The sequence below is a fragment of the Salmo salar genome, chromosome 14 (assembly GCF_965601325.2).
Source record: "Salmo salar chromosome 14, fSalSal1, whole genome shotgun sequence".
NCBI lineage: Eukaryota > Metazoa > Chordata > Actinopteri > Salmoniformes > Salmonidae > Salmo > Salmo salar.
Window position 1 is genome coordinate 88,581,998 of NC_138304.1, and position 23,206 is coordinate 88,605,203.

General features: G+C 43.9%; 1 protein-coding gene across 1 annotated transcript in view; it reads right to left on the minus strand.

Moving 5' to 3' along the window:
- Positions 1-16,565, minus strand: part of LOC123726821 (DENN domain-containing protein 3) — a 34,360-nt gene extending 17,795 nt beyond the window's left edge. Inside the window, exons 1-11 of the mRNA XM_045694871.2 lie at positions 16,247-16,565; positions 4,910-5,314; positions 4,244-4,538; positions 3,815-3,930; positions 3,124-3,198; positions 2,673-2,794; positions 2,352-2,463; positions 2,022-2,141; positions 1,497-1,715; positions 523-534; positions 121-236 (exon numbers count right to left, since the gene is read on the minus strand). Of these exons, the coding sequence (XP_045550827.2) occupies positions 121-236; positions 523-534; positions 1,497-1,715; positions 2,022-2,141; positions 2,352-2,463; positions 2,673-2,794; positions 3,124-3,198; positions 3,815-3,930; positions 4,244-4,538; positions 4,910-4,990 (1,268 nt within the window). The 5' untranslated portion in view covers positions 4,991-5,314; positions 16,247-16,565. The remainder of the gene's footprint in view (positions 1-120; positions 237-522; positions 535-1,496; positions 1,716-2,021; positions 2,142-2,351; positions 2,464-2,672; positions 2,795-3,123; positions 3,199-3,814; positions 3,931-4,243; positions 4,539-4,909; positions 5,315-16,246) is intronic.
- Positions 16,566-23,206: the final 6,641 nt, after the last annotated feature.

Below are 23,206 nucleotides of genomic sequence, written 5' to 3' on the forward strand. Positions count from 1 at the left end.
TTAGGCACCAAATGAAAGAAAACAGATTGAAACGGGGAAAGACATTCTGAACAGTCCAATAAGAAATGTTTTGCAACGGCAAGCCCTAATGAACACGCCCCAGATGGTCTCCTGTCCTACCGTGTTATAAAACACTCTGCGGCCGCCATCGGGACATCGGGCAGGTCAATCCCATCAGACCAGGAAGACGACACGGTCCCATCATCAATATTAACCAGGATCAGATCATCCGTTTCCTGTCATGTAGGGAAAACACAGACGGAAGAGAACAAAGGATTAGGGACAAATCAAGTGGATAAGCTAAAATTAACTTGACTCTTAACGCCTGCACTTTATGTTAGTTAGGACATTGAACCACATATCCTCTATACCGTGTAAGCAAGTAGAAACTGAAAATAAATGATACATCTTAATAAAGCATGATAAATCTGGGTATTAAGTAAGAAATAAATCACTGATGCCAGAAAAATGTCCAGACTGAGAAGTGTAAACATTCTCCACTATGGTGTGAGTGCTCCTTACCGCGGCTACCTCCTTGTAGTGGTGCAGGTGGCAGACCATGAGGTAAGGGAAGGTAAAAGAAGATGTACTTTATTGTCCATCAACTTACAGAGAACAGAAATGTGTCTTTATGCTCAACCCAAGCCCCAGAGACACACACCTATGAGGGGCTGGGAAAATGAGTCAGCCACAGTGCAGTGCCCCTGGAGCAGTTCTAGGTGGTGAAGTGCCTTGCTCAAGACACACTTCTCTAACCACTAGGCTACCTGCCGTCCCAGGTAGAGGTCACTATCACCACCACTTTAACCACCCCACCTTAACCACCACCACCACCACCTTAACCATCACCACCCCCACCACTTTAACCACCCCCCCCACCACCACTTTAACCATCCCCCCCACCCCCACTTTAACCACCACCCCCACCCCCACTTTAACCACCACCCCCACTTTAACCACCACCTCCACCACCACCCCCACTTTAACCACCACCTCCACCACCACCACCACTTTAACCATCACCTCCACCACCACCACCACTTTAACCATCACCACCACCACTTTAACCATCACCACCACCACTTTAACCATCACCACCACCACTTTAACCACCACCACTTTAACCACCACCACTTTAACCACCACCACTTTAACCACCACCACTTTAACCACCACCACTTTAACACTTTAACCACCACCACTTTAACCACCACCACTTTAACCACCACCACTTTAACCACCACCACTTTAACCACCACCACTTTAACCACCACCACTTTAACCATCACCACCACCACTTCAACCATCACCACCACCACTTTAACCATCACCACCACCACTTTAACCATCACCACCACCACCACTTTAACCATCACTTTAACCATCACCACCACCACTTTAACCACCATTATAGTGATAACTGTCACAGTAACCATCTCTATAACTATCACATCACACCATTCTAGCATGGCCATGTAGTGAAAATCCATCCTTACCGCAGCCACCTCTTCATAGTGGTGCAGATGACAGCCCATGAGGTAGGCGGTGGGCGCCATGAGGAAGTCCAGCATCTGGCGTGAGAGGATGGGTACGAAGGGGTGCTGCCACACCAGGGGGTGGATGAAGAGCATCAGGCTCTCTGCCAGCAGGGTGAGCCGGGCCCAGTCACAGGACAACAGCACTACCCTCTGCTCTGTCAACAGGCTGGTAATGATCTGAAGAGCACAGAGACACCAGCGCAGGCAGGCAGGCACACAGGCAGGCACGCAGGCAGGCACACAGGCAGGCAGGCACACAGGCAGGCAGGCACACAGGCAGGCAGGCACACACACACACACACATTGATATAGAGATATACACATCTTTTACCAATCAAAACAGGTTGACAGAAACATCCTGTATATTTGCACATAATCTCATTTCTTTAACTGCATTGAAAGAACAGATTGTGTAGTGGGTTAGGCAGTTTAATAGCAGTAGAATCAGGCTGTGTGGGACAGCTATGTACTGTCTGTCCTCACTTGGAGGAGCTGTCGGGGTCTAAAGCACAGGAAAGGCAGATGGAGGTCCAGGTCAACAGCCGGCCGGTCCTTATCCTCCCGGGAGGGAAGCCCAATCTGAAGAGGCCTGAGGTTAAAGACCTGGGACAGGACAGAGGAACAACACAGACACCAACAACACAGAGATTATGTTGCTGGAACATTACCAACATAACACATGACAATAGAAGAGAAACATGATGTGGTCCTGTATGGCTCACTTGGTAGAGCATGGCGCTAAATGGCATATAGCACAGTTTAATAATGCACGTATATCATAGAGCGAGATGGAGAGAAAAACAATTGGCTCACCACATGAAGTTGCCCTGGTGGGGGAATGGGCACCAGAGCCAGCTTGGCTGAAAACTCCTTCACTCTCTCCTCAAAGTCCCCCATCCAGCTGGGCTTGAGCTGGGTCAAGAGACTGGGAGGAGGGACGCCGTTCAGTAAAAACATTAACATAAAAAGGTCAATAGGTGCCTAAGATAAGTTAACTGATCAGACACTTCATGATGAGGGCCCAAGTCTGGCTGGATTTATTTTGATATCATGTACTGTTTGGTATTCTCTTCCGGTGTTTATTTGAACAACACAAAGACCTAGAGGAGTAGGAGAACAGTGAATTGTTCTCACCATGACAGGCAGTCCCGGAGAGCATTGTAGTAAGGGTATTTAGAGATGACACAGATGCCGTATGCCGTGTAGAGACGGGACGACTTGGAGGACGACCGGTGGCCATTTTGGTGCCCAACATCCTGAAAAAACGGGGAAGCAAACAACCAAATCAGTGACCAGATGAGGATCTCTGGAATGGTGAAATTACTGTAGGTCTACCATGTCATTTGTCCTTCTAAACCAGGGGTGTCAAACTCATTCCATGGAGGTCCTAGTGTCTGCAGGATTTTGGTGTTTCCTTTCAGTTAAGACCTAGACAACCAGGTGATGAGAGTTCCACACTAATTAGTTACCTTATTTCATCAATCAAGTACAAGGGAAGAGCAAAAACCTGCAGACACTCGGCCCTCCATGAATGAGTTTAATTAACATGTGTTCTAAACAATACACTGACAGGTAATACACATACCTGCATTTTTAGTGCAGGATGCCATTTATTTGGATGACTCATATACTGGAGGCAGCTCTGCAGGGTAGTCACTAGCTGGCACAGTCACAAAGTCATTCAATCGGATTTTAAACCTAACCACACTACTAACCTTATGCTGAGTCCTAACCTTAAACATTCATAACAACAGAAACGTGTTTATGATATATTGCCAATTTTGACTTTGCAGCTGGCAAAGTGGAAATCGGGGGCGGCAGGTAGCCTAGTGGTTAGAGCGTTGGACTAGTAACCGAAAGGTTGCAAGATCGAATCCCCGAGCTGACAAGGTAAAAATCTGTCATTCTGCCCCTGAACAAAGCAGTGTTCCTAGGCCTTCATTGAAAATAAGAATATGTTCTTAACTGACTTGCCTAGTTAAATAAAGGTAAAATAAAAAAAATAAAAAATATCGCTCAGCTCTGCCTCCAGGACAAGATTCATCAACCTGCATTTTAAGTAGACTAACTCAGCAGCGGACAGGAAACCTGTCCCTAAAAGGCTTCAGATGTCCATGCTCATAATCAATCCATCTTTAGATTATCTAAACCTAGCTAATATAGGCTACATACCCAGGGGATGTAACAGTAAGCCCCTTTGTTTAAACAATTTTGTTTCCAAGAATCCAAAGCATTCCAGTTGGCATGAATAAAGCTCAGCTGGTGAGCCGTCTCACCTGTATAGGCCTGTAGTACTGCACCACTACAGCATGTGTCCTGTTCCCAAAGACATCAGTAAACACGAGGTAATGGTACGAGTCTTCTCTCTGCTCGCTGGCTATCTGAAGACCACCTGGTCAATGGAAGAAAACCCACAAGGTCTCATATAAGCATGACAAGAGGAATCACATCACTGCTTCAAATATAGTTGTGTGAGATAATCAGAACGTAGATAATCAGCTCATAGTGTATGTGCCGTGTTTTGTCCTAATTTGATGGATTTAATTTACTAGACAGGGATATCGTACAGTAATCAACATCTCAATACTAAAGGTATTTGGGATTTAGCTAGACAGCTAGTTTTCATCCATCCTTGTCTAGCTATTTCACTAGCATGGTTCTAGTTTGAATCAAAACAGCGACTTCTCGACATCGCGCTGTGTCACCTGGGAAGCAGAGTTGTGGCAGGGCAATGAGGTCCAGGTCCTTGGGGACACTGATGTCCTCTGTGGTGGTGTCGCCCCTTCCATCGCTACCCTTGGCTGTCTCTCCGTTAGCTATTCCAGCCCTCTCCTTCTTCTTCTTGATGAAGGAGCGCCTCTTCTGGACCCTGCTGAAGGCCGGGGCGTGACCCTGGGTCTCGCTACTCGCACTCTCCTTGGTCACGAAAGGTGGGGCGTGAACCTGTAGTACCTCTGCCCCCAACAGGGGGAGCTCTTTGATTTTACCCTGCTGATGGGACTGGCAGGAAGTGGAAACATTTTCAATATCTAACATTCTGTACATAACTTATCATATATAGACCTACATATGGATGTATAAGTATGTTTCTTACATTTACATTTTAGTCATTTAGCAGACGTTCTTATGCAGAGTCACTTACAGGAGGAATTAGGGTTAAGTGCCTTGCTCAAAGACACCGGCAGATTTTGCCTAGTCGGCTTAGGGATTCAAACCAGCAACCTTGCGGTTACTGGCCCAACGCTCTTAACCACTATTCCAGTGTTGTTAGTATATGATTGATATGATGTGGTGGTAGCCTAAGCCCACAATAATGAACAGTGTATGTCCCCACCATGCATCAGTCCATTGATTGAGTCAGCAGTATCTACCTGATGGACTTCCCTGAGTTTATCGCAGGCTGCTCCAACCACTACACAAGCCTCCAGCAGTCCAGAGGGAATATCTGCCATCAGAGCCTAGACAACAGCAGAGCCGGCCAGATACCATAGCTTGGTAGACACACACTGTCTGGTTACAGCATTGTCTTCTGTTTGGAGTCCAACAGGTGGCGTCACTCCTTCGTAACACTCCTCCTATACAACGTAAGATCAACCGTGTGGACAGAGTCACAGCATCTGACGTAAAACAATGGTGTCTGTCTACAGTCCATACATCCAGACTACAGTCAGAATGATAGGCGTCCTGCTTCTTCCACCCATTTCTTCACAGGACCCATCTGGACCAGAACCACCTAGGCCCATCTCAGTAGAATCATCCAGACCATGACCTCAGGTCTAGGAAATGAGACAGACAGACTTGAGTCAGTTAGGTTAGTCATTCTATAAGCCACTGAGAAGCTTGCCTGCCGGCCTGGTAGTCACTACACCCCCTTAAACACATTGTCATCCCACCAGATGTTGGGGCCTGATCACTCAGGCAGCTAACCACAAACATATCCTTAAAATGTTTCAAATGCATCTGAAGCCCAGGGGAGGAAATCAAGAAACACTTCTTACCGTAACTTGACAAAAGATTCAACTGAAAATCTAAACCTGATCATTCCCTTAGATGCAAACCAGAAGTGTTTAGAGTTGAACCTCAAACTACCCAAGACAGTGTTTCCCAAACTCTGTCCTCAGGATCACATTTCGTTTTTTTCCCTAAGCACTACAGAGCAGATTCAAGCTTGATGATTTGTTAATGATTTAAAATCAGCTGTGCAGTGTTTGGGCAAAAAACTAAAACGTGCACCCTTGGGATCCTGAGGACAGAGTTTGGGAAACGCTGACCTAAGACATGTTTTCCCCATATCTTCGCCTACCTATTTTCCTCTGCTGTTGGCTATGGTAGAGAAGAGATAGGCCTTCACTGATGACTCACGGATATAGGTTACACAAAGGAACCATTCTAGGAGTGAAGATTTCTAGGTATAGTTTTTCCTCAGAAGAAATAACCGACGTTACACATTCCTCTGAGGACTGTGTTCTGAAGCCTCAGATGGTGAATTACAATCTGTCTGCATTCTTCTGTCCACTTGAAGATGTCAGACATATATAGCCTACATCAGTTTATTAACACAGTGTACAAAACAGCGTTCCACAGGAATACTGGCCCATGTTCACTCCAATGCTTCCCACAGTTGTGTCAAGTTGGCTGGTGGACCATTTTTGATACACACTGGAAACTGTTGAGCGTGAAAAGCCCAGCAGCGTTGCAGTTCTTGACAATTACATTTTACATTTTAGTCATTTAGCAGACGCAATTATCCAGAGCGACTTACAGTAGTGAATGCATACATTTCATACAATCTTCTGCACCTGGCACCTACCACCCTACCCTGCTCAAAAGGCACCCACGACCGACCCTACCCTGCTCAAAGGGCACCCACGACCGACCCTACCCTGCTCAAAGGGCACCCACGACCGACCCTACCCTGCTCAAAGGGCACCCACGACCGACCCTACCCTGCTCAAAGGGCACCCACGACCGACCCTACCCTGCTCAAAGGGCACCCACGACCGACCCTACCCTGCTCAAAGGGCACCCACGACCGACCCTACCCTGCTCAAAGGGCACCCACGACCGACCCTACCCTGCTCAAAGGCACCTACACCCTACCCTGCTCAAAGGCACCTACACCCTACCCTGCTCAAAGGCACCTACACCCTACCCTGCTCAAAGGCACCTACACCCTACCCTGCTCAAAGGCACCTACACCCTACCCTGCTCAAAGGCACCTACCACCCTACCCTGCTAAAAGGCACCTACCACCCTACCCTGCTCAAAGGCACCTACCACCCTACCCTGCTCAAAGGCACCTACCACCCTACCCTGCTCAAAGGCACCTACCACCCTACCCTGCTCAAAGGCACCTACCACCCTACCCTGCTCAAAGGCACCTACCACCCTACCCTGCTCAAAGGCACCTACCACCCTACCCTGCCCAAAGGCACCTACTACCCTACCCTGCTCAAAGGCACCTACTACCCTACCCTGCTCAAAGGCACCTAATACCCTACCCTGCTCAAAGGCACCTACTACACTACCCTGCTCAAAGGCACCTACCACCCTACCCTGCTAAAAGGCACCTACCACTCTACCCTGCTAAAAGGCACCTACCACCCTACCCTGCTCAAAGGCACCTACTACCCTACCCTGCTCAAAGGCACTTCAATCTTTTGTCTTGCTCATTCACCCTCTGAATGGTACACATAAACAATCCATGTCTCAATTGTCTCAAGGCTTAAAAGTCCTTCTTTAACCTGTCACCTCCCCTTCATCTACACTGATTGAAGTGGATTTAACAAGTGACATCAATAAGGGATCATAGCTTCACCTGGATTCGGAACCAGTGCTTCAAGTCTGACACTGACAGGCTCTTGAACAGCTCATATCCCCAAGCAATACGACTGATGAATAGCTAACAAAAAAAACTTTATTGACCTTTAATTTAAATATTTGCACTCTCTATGCACACTCACGCCATCATTTGCTCACCTCACACATATACTGATCCTATACACCCACTCGCAGACTGCTGCTAGTCTATCTTCTATCCTATTGCCTAGCCCCTCCCCTCTCCACCCCCCGTACCCCACACATATCTACCACCATCACTCCAGTACCCCTGCACATGTAAACATTTTATTGGAACTGACAAATATTTTCTGTATATAGTATGCTTACTTTGTGTATTTCATATTTCATATTCTTATTTCTCGTGTTTTTTTTCTAGTAATACACTTACTGATTGTGTTGTTGGGTTTTGAGTTTGCAAGAAAGGCATTTCACTGTACTTGCGCATGTGACATTAACTTGATTCACCTGGTCAGTCACGGAAAGGGCAGATTTTCATAATGTTTTGTACACTCAGTGTATGTCATAGGCCTGTATCAGTATTGATGCATAAGCATAGCTAGATCAGTTCTCAGAAAATTTTACTTCCACAAGTTACTGGAATCATTTAGTGAGACTTATTTTCTTTGTTTACATAGTTTAGATATCGTCCTCTTAATAACTGCCATTGTATCCTCTAATAACTAGCATTTTGTCTGCATGTAGTGCTCATAGGTCTTTATTTAACATGTAAAGAATTACACTGCTACTACAAATAGGGGTGGTGTCATGTAAAAAAGCTCACAGCTTGAAATAGCTCACAATCGATTATTATTGAGAGCATTTTTAAGCTTATGACTGGCTGTGATTGTCATGTCAAAGTCTGAAAAAGCTCAGATTGAGAATTCTCACTGGTCAATTGCTCACGCTTCTGCCACAGAGTTTCTCAACCCAGAGGTGCAACATCGCGAGACTTCCGGGAATGCTAGCGAAACAAACCAATAAGATTGACCCGTGATAATTTTCATGTTGTGAGGATATTTAAAAGCTCACAGTCAATTATAATCATCGATTATGAGCTTTTTCACATGACAAGCAGCAGGTAGCATGGACTTGAGAGCGTTGGGCCAGTAACCCAAAAGTTGCTGTTTCGAAATACCGGAGCTGACAAGGTGAAGAAAAAAAACGAGATCTATGTATATACAGTGGCTTGCGAAAGTATTCACCCCCCTTGGCATTTTTCCTATTTTGTTGCCTTACAACCTGGAATTAAAATGTATTTTTTGGGGGGGTTTGTATCATTTGATTTACACAAGATGCCTACCACTTTGAAGATGGAAAATATTTTTTTTATTGTGAAACAAACAAGAATTAAGACCAAAAAAATACAGAAAACTTGAGCGTGCATAACTATTCACCCCCCCAAAGTCAATACTTTGTAGAGCCACCTTTTGCAGCAATTACAGCTGCAAGTCTCTTGGGGTATGTCTATATAAGCTTGGCACATCTAGCCATTGGGATTTTTGCCCATTCTTCAAGGCAAAACTGCTCCAGCTCCTTCAAGTTGGATGGGTTCTGCTGGTGTACAGCAATCTTTAAGTCATACCACAGATTCTCAATTGGATTAAGGTCTGGGCTTTGACTAGGCCATTCCAAGACATTTAAATGTTTCCCCTTAAACAACTTGAGTGTTGCTTTAGCAGTATGCTTAGGGTCATTGTCCTGCTGGAAGGTGAACCTCCATCCCAGTCTCAAATCTCTGGAAGACTGAAACAGGTTTCCCTCAAGAATTTCTCTGTATTTTGCACCATCCATCATTCCTTCAATTCTTACCAGTTTCCCAGTCCCTGCCGATGAAAAATAGAATGCTGCCACCGCCATGCTTCAATGTGGGGATGGTATTCTCGGGGTGATAGAGGTCTTGGGTTTGCACCAGACATAGCGATTTCCTTGATTGCCAAAAAGCTCAATTTTAGTCTCATCTGACCAGAGTACTTTCCCCAAACCTATGGAAGAGTCTCCCACATGCCTTTTGGCGAACACCAAACATGCTTTCCTATTTTTTTCTGGCCACTCTTCCGTAAAGCCCAGCTCTGTGGAGTGTACGGCTTAAAGTGGTCCTATGGACAGATACTCCAATCTCCGCTGTGGAGCTTTGCAGCTCCTACAGAGTTCTCTTTGGTCTCTTTGTTGACTCTCTGATTAATGCCTTCCTTGCCTGGTGAGTTATGGTGGGCGGCCGTCTCTTGGCAGGTTTGTTGTGGTGCCATATTCTTTCCATTTTTTAATAATAGATTTAATGGTGCTCCGTGGGATGTTCAAAGTTTGATATTTTTTTATAACCCAACCCTGATCTGTACCTCTCCACAACTTTGCCCCTGACCTGTTTGGAGAGCTCCTTGGTCTTCATAGTGCTGCTTGCTTGGTGGAGCCCCTTGCTTAGTGGTGCTGCAGTCCACCTGTGTGCAATCTAACTAATTATGTGATTTCTGAAAGTAATTGGTTGCACCAGATCTTATTTAGGGGCTTCATAGCAAAGGGGGTGAATACATATGCACGCACCACTTTTCCCCAAAAACATTTAAGTAATTTTTTTCATTTCACTTCACCAATTTGGATTATTTTGTGTACGTCCATTACACAAAAACCAAATAAAAATCCACTTAAATTACAAGTTGTAATGCAACAAAATAGGAAAAATGCCAAGGAGGGGGTGAAAACTTTTGCCAGGCACTGTGTACGTGTATGTGAGAATGAATGAATGAATAAATAAATAAATAAATAAATAAGCTGTGCCCTTGAGCAAGGCACGTCACGCTAATTGCTCGAGGGGCACTGTACAATGGCGAACCTGGCCGTGACCCCACTCCCTTCGGGTGTCTCAGTGGGAGTTGGGATAAGCAACAAACAAAAAAAGTAATTTCCAACAGGGATGGGCATTTGAAATGTTTTGACTGTTTGAATAATAAAAATAACAAGGCCAGCATTCAAAAAAAAATTGCGCATTTATCTGCATGCCAATGGCGCACAATGCTTCATTTATCATAACCATTACAGATAAACAAGTTGTGGTGGCAGAATTTGGGGTAAGCTGTTTTAACTTCAAGGTTTATGCTCTCATCTGTGTTGAACTGTGATGAAATGCATTTAATAGACTCCTGTTATGTCTGCACCTTAACACAAGGCCATTGCGTTCTGGAACTGTTGCTTGTATAATAATAGAATCATATTGTTTAAAAAAAAATGTAACACTATATATAAAAAGGGACATGTAACCACTTACAGTTTCTTCCCTGGCTTCGCCCAGAGACAGAGCTCCCTTGCAGCCGCTTGATTAAACATTAATATTAAAACTTTAGTCTTTGCATAATCTTTTGGATCGAATTTTCCACAAAAGTTCTAATTGCTAAATTGCTGCATATACACTACATTCAGAAAGTATTCAGACCCCTACCCTTTTTCCACTGAGGACATTTTAAGCCTGTAACGTAATAATCTTCACAAAATACTAGAGGTCGACCGATTATGATTTTTCAACACCGATGCCGATTATTGGAGGACCCCCAAAAAAAAGGCTATACCGATTAAATCGGACGATTTTATTTATAATAATGACAATTACAACAATACTGAATGAACACTTACTTTAAAGTTAATATAATACATCAATAAAATCTATTTAGCCTCAAATAATGAAACATGTTCAATTTGGTTTAAATAATGCAAAAACAAAGTGTGGAGAAGAAAGTAAAAGTGCAATTAGTGCCATGTAAAAAAGCTAACGTTTAAGTGCCTAGCTCAGAACATGAGAACATATGAAAGCTGGTGGTTCCTTTTAACATGAGTCTTCAATATTCCCAGGTAAGAAGTTTTAGGTCTATAGGAATTATAGAACTATTTCTCTATACCATTTGTGTTTCATATACCTTTGACTATCGGATGTTCTTATAGGCACTTTAGTATTGCCAGTGTAACAGTATAGCTTCCGTCCCTCTCCTCGCCCCTACCTGGGCTCGAACCAGGAACACATCGACAACAGCCACCCTCGAAGCATCGTTACCCATCGCTCCACAAAAGCCACGGCCCTTGCAGAGCAAGAGAAACAACTACTTCAAGGTCTCAGAGCGAGTGACGTCACCAATTGAAACCCTATTAGCACGCACCCCGCTAACTAGCTAGCCATTTCACATCGGTTACACCAGCCTAATCTCGGGAGTTGATAGGCTTGAAGTCATAAACAGCTCAATGCTTGAAGCACAGCGAAGAGCTGCTGGCAAAACGCACGAAAGTGCTGTTTGAAGGAATGCGTATGAGCCTGCTGCTGCCTACCACCGCTCAGTCAGACTGCTCTATCAAATCAGACTTAATTATAACATAACACACAGAAAAAAACTTGAAAAATCGGCCCTAATTAAATCGGCCATTCTGATTAATCGGTCGACCTCTAATCTCAACATCAACTGTTCAGAGGAGACTGCGTGAAATCAGGCCTTGGTGGTCGAATTGTTGCAAAGAAACCACTGCTAAAGAACACAAATAAGAAGAGACTTGCCTGGGCCAAGAAACATGAGCAATGGACATTAGACCGGTGGAAATCCGTCCTTTGGTCTGATGAGTCCAAATTTGACATTTTTGGTTCCAACCCGCCGTGTCTTTATGAGACGCAGACTAGGAGAACGGATGATCTCCGCATGTGTGGTTCCCACCTTGAAGCATGGAGGTGTGATGGTGCTTTTCTAGTTACACTGTGATTTATTTAGAATTCAAGGCACACTAAACCAGCATGGCTACCACAGCATTCTGCAACGATACACCATCCCATCTGGTTTGCACCTAGTGGAACTATCTCACAGTACTGTAACCAGCCACTACCCAAACGCGCTACTTTTTTTCAACCAGAGCCTGCAAAGCCACGATTCAGCTTTTTGCCGCCTTCTGAGAGCCCATGGGAGCCGTAGGAAGTGTCACGTAACAGCAGAGATCCTCTGTAATGGATAGAGATAATCAAGAAGGGCAAGAAATTGTCAGACAGGCCACTTCCTGCATGGAATCTTCTCAGGTTTTGGCCTGCCATATGAGTTCTGTTATACTCACAGACACCATTCAAACAGTTTTAGAAACTTTGGAGTGTTTTCTATCAAAAGCCAATAATGATATGCATATTCTAGTTACTGGGCAGGAGTAGTAACCAGAGTAAATCGGGTACGTTTTTTATCCAGCCGTGTCAATACTGCCCCCTAGCCCTAACAGGTTAAAACAAATGAAGTATATGTTTTCAAAATGCATAGCCTAGTGCCTCCAGATCATTACAAAGTGGTGTGACGCGCTCATGAAGCCTGCCTTCCGTTGCCATTTGAGAAGCTGCAGCAGCTCTTGCCCGTCTGACAGATTTTCCGCTCAGACTGTATGCTGTACGGGTGTGATAAATAAGTTACATAATGAATATACTGTAGCCTACACACGCACCAATTTAATTCCACAAAATTATGCAAATTGACCTATAAGCATGACCAGTAAAATGTATTTACAGTGACTGGTATTTGCACAATTAAATAGGCAAAAAAGCAGTAATACCCAATGCAAATTTTATTTACCGGCTTTCCTATTTTTGAATAGGCCCAAAGCCGGCTTTTACTGCCTACTGGAAACCCTGGCACTGTACTACAGTACATGCATGATATCAAAACATGGGTCTTAAAATAGGATTTGCCAAAAATAAACTTGCCTATGGAGCCCTAATATACAGTCTAGTCCAGGGGTGCCAAACATACAGCCGGTACAATCAGGCCCCTCTGAGTCCTCCTCCCTGGTAGTGTGACAGTCAGTATGACACTGGTCATTCTAGTTCTCAGGTAAGTCGCAGGGGTGTGCCTCATGGAGGTTGCTGATAAAGGGATATTTATAGTCTCCTGACAGGTAGACAGATCATTGTCCTAATCTATAAGTGTGTGTAGACATCTCATTGAAGACGCGTCATTTTAAACTTAACACAACAAGGGAAAAAGTGATTACATTATATACGACAGCATAAGCTGCATTCAGCTTTGACAATACTCGTTGTAGTAAAGTACTTAAGTAAAAATACTTTAAAGTACTACTTAAATAGTTTTTTGGGGCATCTATACTTTACTATTTATATTTGACAACTTTTGCTTCACTACATTCCTAAAGAAAAGTATGTACTTCTTACTCCATACATTTTCCACGACACCCAAAAGTACTCATTACATTTTGAATGCTTAGCAGGACAGGAACATGGTCCAATTCACACACTTATCAAGAGAACATTCCTGCTCATCTCTACTGCCTCTGATCTGGTGGACTCACTAAACAGAGAACATCCCTGGTCATCCCTACTACCTCTGATCTGGTGGACTCACTAAACAGAGAACATCCCTGGTCATCCCTACTACCTCTGATCTGGTGGACTCACTAAACAGAGAACATCCCTGGTCATCCCTACTACTTCTGATCTGGCGGATTCACTTAACACACATGGTTTGTCTGTAAATTATGTCTGAACTGTGAGATGTAGTAGGGAGTTAGTTTCCAACAGGCCAATATTTGACAGTTCAGAGCTTAACACATGGTAATTGCCTACAATGAACATAATCCATTGCGCATCTACACTACATGACCAAAAGTATGCAGACACCTGCTCGTCAAAAATCTCATTCCAAAATCATGGGCATTAACATGGAGTTGGTCCCCACTTTGCTGCCAAAACAGCCTCCACCCTTCTGGGAAGGCTTTCCACTAGATGTTGTAACATTGCTGCAGGGACTTGCTTCCACTGAGCCACAAGAGCACTAGTGAGGTCGGGCGATTTGCAGTCAGCGTTCCAATTCATTCCAAAGATGTTCGAAAGGTTTGAGGTCAGGGCTCAAGTTCTTCCACACCAATCTCGACAAACCAGTTCTGTATGGACCTTGCTTTGTGCATGGGGGCATTTTCATGACGAAACAGGAAATGGCCTTTCCCAAATTGATGCCAAAGTTGGAAGCACAGAATATCATTGTATGCAGTAGCATTAAGATTTTCCTTCACTGGAACTAAGGGGCCTAGCTGGAACGATGAAATACAGCCCCAGACCAGTATTCCTCCTCCAACAAACTTTACAGTTGCACTATGCATTGGGGCAGGTAGTGTTCTCCTGCCATCCACCAAACCCAGATTTACCCATCGGACTGCCAGATGGTGATGTGTGATTCACCACGTTTCCACTGCTCCAGAGTCCAATGGCGGCGAGCTTTACACCACTCCAGCCGATGCTTGGCATTGTGCATGGTGATCTTTGGCTTGTGTGCGGCTGCTCGGCCATGGAAACCCATTTCATGAAGCTCCTGACTAACAGTTCTTGTACTGCCCTTGCTTCCTGAAGCAGTTTGAAATTCAGAGTATTGCAACCGAGGACAGACGACTTTTACGCACTTCAGCACTTAGCGGTCCCGTTCTGTGAACTTCTGCGGCCTAACATTTTGCGGCTGAGCCGTTGTTGCTCCTACACATTTCCACTTCACAATAACAGCACACAAATACAGTTGACCGGGGTAGCTCTAGCAGGGCAGAAATTTGATGAACTGACTTGTTGGAAAGGTGGCATCCTACGGTACCACATTCAAAGTCACTGTGCTCTTCAGTAAGGCCATTCTACTGCCAATGTTTGTCTATAGAGATTGCATGGCTGCATGCTCGATTTTATACACCTGTCAGCAATGGGTGTGGCTGAAATAGCCGAATCCACTAATTTGAAGGGGTGTCCACATACTTTTGTATATATAGTGTACTTCTCCGGTCTGTGTTTCTTTTACGCCTGCTACGTTAGGTTAGTATGGGGCAGACATGGAGAAGAAAGCACGATCGTGAGGGGATATAGAGAGCAGCTGTTGCTTCACGAGGTATTTCTACCTGAAAATACATGATCTAAGTGATTGATAGTTGCCAATCAGTAGTCATAAAAGTATGCCTTATGTACTTTGAAGAACTACAAAATAGTTAATTTGTCAAACAGCAAAGGCAACAGCTCTATAGAGATGAGATGACTTGGAATTACATGATAAAGTCATCAAATAAAACAAATGTAATTTACACAACTGAAATATTTCATTAAAGTAATGTGAATAAATGAAGGTTAAGTGTTAAGCAGCAATGCGCAGTCACTATCATCATGGGACTTTTAGGAAGTTTTATCCTGTGTTACAGCATTCAACCCAAATAATCAAAACAAAAATCTGTTGTTATTTTTTATCAATCGAACCGACCCCAAAAAGCACTAATCGCTCAGCAGGGTTAGGGGAAAGATTAGCTAACATGCAAATTAGTAGTTGCAAAGTAGCAAGTAGTTGAAAAGTTACTAATGAGCAAAATCTTTTAATTGGCCGTGATGAGATTCAAACATAACCTTTGGGTTGCTAGACATTCGCGTTATATGCCCACCCATCCACTCAGATTTACCACCCTGTCGTTTTTGCTTTAAGTAACCATCCCAAACATAACACATCATACCAATTTGGTTATCCCAGATTTACTTTTACTATGTTACGTCTAGTCTGAGACCAGGCTAGACTATCAGTGACTGACAGAAAAACTGCTAATACACAACCAAATTTCGAAATGCCACCTTCTATATTATAATTACGTTATTCTAACTCGCAACAGTAAATTGAGCCCAATTGAGTTACTAAAAAACAAAGGAGAAAAAAAAGGGGCAACCACCAGTTGCCAGTCCCTGCAATAGGGTTTATATATCAAATAGAACATGACATATAGTTAGCTAGCTGAATAAAATCAACTCCATAGTGAAGGAAACAGGAGTTGAGTTTAATGAGCGAACATATAGCTAGAAGCTAGCGCTTTTATGACACGTGTAGAAAACACAAGACATCACCAACCTCTATTCAATCGGTTATTTTTCATCGGTGTCTTTGTTGGAGAAATAATGAAGGCGTCAAATCCTGCTTAATTGGGGATAACCTGCACACGTAGCTCTAAACAGCTCGCCGTCGAGAGAACAATTCCACTAATGATGGGTTGTTCGCGAACTATTCTTGAGTGGCTCTTTTGTGGTGAACGTCTCGATGCGAATCGCATTGGCGAAAGAGCCGTGTATTTGACTCCCTGGTGTGCATACTGCTACTACTGCTTTTTGAGCTCAAAACGTTTTTCTGCAGATAAGTTACAACATAATGATCTAAAGATAGTGAATCCACACTGCAGAAACAATAAATAGTTGAGCAGCGCTCAATCTGGTCCACGCTGATGTGTTTCAGTGTGTAAAAAATATATACTTGTTTTTTTTTGCAGGCCATATAATAATTTGGCCAGGTAAGTTACCATTTTATTTGAACGCGCATTTCACTATCTGACATAATGGTAGCCTACCTTTTGGGCTTTACATTGGAGATTTGCAATTTTTTTCTTCGTTCCAGCAAAGATTTGTATAACTAAGCCAAGATAGACTGGAACCTGTAGTTTCCAATGGGAGAAAACTAATTATAGTGGGCAAAACACGCAAGGTGGGCAGACCCAACCACGAGCTACTGAGATTCTATTGGCGCGTTCTAGCATTTATTTGCATATTTCAGTTATGGAACGCCTACTCTGTGAAGTTCACATGTGCAATAACTCAATTCCCCTTGCACTCCTCCTAAACAACGTAATTTTATTTTTACTTTGTCAAAGGGTAAAGTCTACAAAACGCAGTCCACTGTTTGTTACATAGTCTATATTTGTAAACAGACAACTGTATGGAGATCAAATGTTTATTCGATGACAAAATGTGCAGAATGTCAGCCAAAATGTATCTCGCACCGTCTTCTCTCACTGCCGGCAACTGGTCTTCCTCTCATCACCATATTTGTTAGTGAGTGGAAATGCCAACCGGATGCTTCACATTTAAACATCCGGTGATCTGTGGATCGAGGTTGATTTTTAAGCGTTTTGAACCAACAGGCGTTTGGGAGCCAAATGAGCCGGCTCTTTTACGTGAACGGAGCCGGATGAGCTGCATTGACTCCTATAGCAGGATTCATTTACGCTCCTCCTGCTCAGCGGATGCTCGCAGGAAAAGATATAAGGAGCATAGAGAAGAAAAATGCATGTTTAGAACTGATCATTGATGGCATGGTGCAATAATGACTGCAATTAATTGATTTTTTTAATGTACTGATGGACACAGCTTTGTAGAACCAAAACATACACAGCCTCTGCTCAATAAACACGAGAGCGAATTGTTTGGGGGGGGGGCTGCAGTTCGTGAACAACTGCTTATCGTATTGCCTGGCAACACAAACTCCTTCTGCCCAAACGCTACACCACGCTTACGGACGTTAGTTTCTTCTCTGCGAGAAGTATCAAAGATAGAACACATAGAGACCCAGATAACCTTCGCCCACGAATCACTAAAACAACACAGAAATACGACGTAAAAACAGCACGTCAGAAATCCGCTCAATGTAACTGAATAATCCATAGACTAACCACTTCTGGGAAAATTGGAAAACTCGAAACAAACAACAACACAAAGAGTTATCTATCCAAAACGGAGATGTATGGATAAACCACTTCTCCAATCTTTTTGGCTTTATAAAAAATAACAAAAACATATATCATATTCCTAGTAAGATGGGCTGACAGAGAGGGTCGCATTGCTTCTAGTCCTTAGGAAACTACCCGGCTAGCACAGTGGATCTGGGCCGATTCTGGCAGAGTGTCAGACTCGGCAGAGGTCATAAGGCCCGAGTCTGGGCCGCCTTCGGGCAGTATTACTTATGGCTAGGATGCAGGGATTGAGCTCTGGCCGATTCGGTGAGAGTTATCAGGCCCAAATGTATTACTTGGGGCACGGGCCGATTGGGGCTACTCTCTGGCATATGATTACACGGGCTGCTTTATATAATTAACATTTCATTATTTATTTATTTTTCCATATTTTCCTCATTGTTTAGGTGATCAAAAAATACTATTAACATTTAAATGAAATTATTTAAGAGTCCTATGTAGTATTTTAGTATTTTGATACTTTGTGCAAAGCAATTGATAAGCATTAAAACTTTGTGGATGGAACTTCCCGAGTGGTGCAGCATTTCTACAGATGGTGGTTCGAGACCCGTGCCGGCCGCGACCGGGAGACCCATGAGGTGATGCACAATTGGCCCAGTTAGGGGAGGGTTTGGCCGGCCGGGATGTCCTTCTCCCTTCGCGCTGTAGCGACTCCTGTGGCGGGCTAGGCGCATGCACGCTGATATGGTCACCAGGTGTATGGTGTTTCCTCCGAAATATATATTTTTTTTTGTAGATGGGTATAATTTGTATGTATAAAATGTATAATAGTAATATTTAAAATTACTAAATCGGGTAATTTTGTGTACATTTATTTAAATTTGCATCGGCCGCTTCTGGGGGGATTCTGGTAAGATGCCGGCAAAGTCGGCTGAATTCTGGTAGACGGAAATGAATTCTGGTAGACGATTCTGTGCTGTCATTCATTTTGATTAAGGGCCGAGTCCGACACCCGATTCTGGGCCGATTCAATCAGTTCCGGTCCCCTAATGAGGGCCGCTTCTGGACCGATTCCTCATTGCTAGCTGAGTATGCAGTATTTTTTTAAATGTATTATTTCTTACATTGTTAGGCCAGAAAATCTTAAGTGTTAATTCATACAGCCGGGAAGAACTATTGGATATCAGAGAGACGTCAACTTACCAGCACAACCAGCACTATGACCAAGAATATTACTTTTCCAAAGCGGATCCTTTGTCTGCACCTCCCAGGGCATTTGAATTGATTCCAGAGGTCGACCCAAAACAATGCCGTCGGAGGAGAGGGTGCCAGAGCGGTCTTCTAGTGAGGCTTCGGATGCATGCACACCACCCACCGCTTCCAAGTATATTACTCGCTAATGTCCAGGCCCTTGTTAACAAAGTCAACAAAATTAGGGCAAGAGTTGCTTTCCAAAGAGATATCCGGGATTGTAACATACTCTGTTTCACAGAGACATGGCTAGCTGGGGACATGCTGTCGGAGTCCGGACAGCCAACAGGATTTTCAGCGCATTGCGCGGACAGTAACAAACATCTCTCTGGTAAGAAGAACGGCGGGGGTGTATGTTTCATGATTAACGACTCATGGTGTAATTGTAACACAAGAACTCAAGTCCTTTTGTTCACCTGACCTAGAATTCCTCACAATCAAATGCCCATCTCCTCGGTTATCGACACAGCCGTGAATATCCCCCCGCAAGCAGATACCAAGACAGCCATCAAGGAACTTCACTAGACTTAATGCAAACTGGAAACCATATATCCTGAGGCTGGAAACATGATCGAATACAAACAGTGCACTTATTCCCTCCGTAAGGCAATCAAACAAGCTAAGCGTCAGTATAGAGACAAAGTGGAGTCGCAATTCAACGGCTCAAACACGAGACGTATGTGTCAGGGTCTACAGACAATCCAGATTACAAAAAGAAAACCAGCCCCGTCGTGAACATCGATGTCTTGCTCCCAGACAAATTAAACAACTTTGCGCGCTTGAGGACAATACAGTGCCACCGACACGGACCGCTACCAAAGACTGTGGGCTCTCCTTGGCCGTGAGTAAAACATTTAAACGTGTTAACCCTCGCAAGGCTGCCGATGCAGACGGCATCCCTAGCCGCGTCCTCAGAGCGTGCGCAGACCAGCTGGCTGGTGTGTTTACGGACATATTCAATCAATCCCTATCCCAGTCTGCTGTCCCCACATGCTTCAAGATGGTAACCATTGTTCCTGTACCCAAGAAGGCAAAGGTAAGTGAACTAAATGTCTATCGCCCCTTTCATCATGAAGTGCTTTGAGAGACTAGTCAAGGATCATGTCACCTCCACCTTACTTGTCACCCTAGACCCACTGCAATTTGCATACTGCCTCAATAGGTCCACAGACGATGCAAAAGCCATCACACTGCACACTGCCATATCCCATCTGGACAAGAGGAATACCCATGTAAGAATACTGTTCATTGACTACAGCTCAGCATTCAACACCATAGTACCCTCCAAGCTCATCATTAAGCTAGAGGCCATTGGTCTCAACCTCGCCCTGTGCGATTGGGTCCTAGACTTCCTGACGGGCCGCCCCCAGGTGGTGAGGGTAGGAAACAACATCTCCACCCCGCTGATCCTCAACACTGGGGCCCCACAAGGGTGTGTGCTCAATCCCCTCCTGTACTCCCTGTTCAGCCATGACTGCGTGACCATCCACACCTCCAACTCGATCATCAAGTTTGCAGACAACACAACAATAGTAGGCTTGATCACCAACAACAACGAGACAGCCTATAGGGAGGAGGTGAGGGCACTCGGAGTGTGGTGTCAGGAAAACAACCTCTCACCAATGTCAACAAAACAAAGGAGATGATCGTGGACCTCAGGAAACAGCAGAGGGAGCACCTGTCTATCCACATCGATGGGACAGTAGTGGAGATAGTGGAGAAGGTGGAAAGTTATGTTCCTTGGCGTACACATCATGGACAAACTGAAATGGTCCACCCACACAGACAGAGTGGTGAAGAAGCCGCACCAGCGCCTCTTCAACCTCAGGAGGCTGAAGAAATTTGTCTTGTCACCTAAAACTCTCACAAACTTTTACAGATGCACAATTGAGAGCATCCTGTCGGGCTGTATCACCGCCTGGTATGGCAACTGCACCGCCCACAACCGCAAGGCTCTCCAGAGGGTGGTGTGGTCCGCACAATGCATCACCGAGGGCAAACTACCTGCCCTCCAGGACACCTACAGCCCCCGATGTCACAGGAAGGCCAATAGCTACAGTATTCGATCATGTTTCCGGTCATGGGGCTCTGTTCAGTGTGCTCTGTTCACAAACAAACAGACCCCACAGAACCCCAGGACAGCAACAAAATTAGACCCAACAAAATCATGAGAAAACAAAAAGATAGTTACTTGACACATTGGAAAGAATTAACAAAAAAACAGAGCAGACTAGAATGCTATTTGGCCCTAAACATAGTACACAGTGGCAGAATACCTGACCACTGTGACTGACCCAAACTTAAGGAAAACTTTGACTATGTACAGACTCAGTGAGCATAGCCTTGCTATTGAGAAAGGTGGAAACTGAATTGCACCTCCTAACCTCCTGCCAAATGTATGACCATATTAGGAGACACATATTTCCCTCAGATTACACAGACCCACAAAGAATTTGAAAACAAATCCAATTTTGATAAACTCCCATGTGTATTGGGTGAAATACCACAGTGTGCAATCACAGCAGCAAGATTTGTGACCTGTTGCCACAAGAAATGGACAACCAGTGAAGAACAAACACCATTGTAAATGCAACCTACATTTGTTTATTTATTTTCCCTTTTGTACTTTAACTATTTGCACATTGTTACAACACTGTATATAAATAGACATAATATGACATTTGAAATGTCTATTCTTTTGGAACTTTTGGAAGTGTAATGTTTACTTTCACTTTTGTTTATTGTCTATGTCACTTGCTTTGGCAATGTAAACATGTTTTTCATGCCAATAAAGCCCCTTAAATTGAATTATGCATTTATGACAAGATACATGTCCTATTTATATCAGTACACTCTTAACAACGTAAGCATCACGGAACGTACATTCCACCAAATAAACTGCCATCTGCTGGAGGGAGACAGATTTTCCGCTGAGTTGGGCATCTCTTTTCCTCTTCATCTGTGGAAGTGTGTAGCAAACGACACAGCAGCGGAAGAATTTAGGGCGAGTCGACAGGCAACTTTTCACTCTCACCGCTGTCAAGCAATGCATGCCATCAAGCCGTTCACAATCTAGTCCGGTAGCCGCCATAACTATACCTCGTTTCAAATGTAGCAAGACAAAATCTTATTTGTATGCCTAGCAATCAACCAATGTACATTGTTTAAAGCACAAGTTTACAAGTCTTAATCACAAATGACAGCTCCAATTTGCTCATGACTCTTTCGAGTTTTCAGTTCCTTGTTCGCCGGAAGGTGGCCATGTGTGCTCTGGGCATTACTGACTCAAATTAACAAAATGAGTCGAAAGATTCGTTATTTTTACTGATCAAGTCAAAAAGATCCGAGTCAGTAAAAAGACCCAAACTTCCCATCACTAGCTCAAGTGGAGCAAATGTACCACCGCTTGCTGGTGCTGGTTCTTCTTCTTCGATATTTTGGCAGTCCGCAAACAAACGTTATAGCTGCGTGCCACCACCTACTGGAGTGTGTTAATCACAGTTCACAGACTAAATGAATAAAGAACCAAACAGAATCACACTACTACGCGGGCAGCTACTATTGGCAACAGTTCAAGAGTATCCTGAGTTCATCTGTTAGTCTTCGACATATCTCCATATCAAATTGAGGAATGTAAACGCCTGCTTCTGTATGACCACTATCTGTTGCTGGCTCCATACAACTTCTTGGTAAAAAGGCGGCTAATAGCCTGCACAGATTTACATTTGATTCAGGAGTAATAGCCTATGCATGCCGACACAGATAACTAATTGAAATCAAACGTGTTAAAAATGTATTGCGATTCAATTGAGAGTTCTATTGGAGGCTACAACTACAATCATATGTTACAATTAAGATGACTATAATAAGATTGTATAGGACTGCTGGTTGCTATGCAGTTAAACGCGACCATCCAGCGGCAAGAAGAAAAAATGAAATACAGAATAGTATCCAGTGGTGAGAAATGTAACAGTACAACACCACAAGATGGCAGCCTTGTATAAGCGACTATTGACAACATTCACAGACAAGTGGACATTTTTGTCCTCAAGGTGTCATGTAGATTATGTATGGTAGATATGATTTTATGTCCAAGTCAT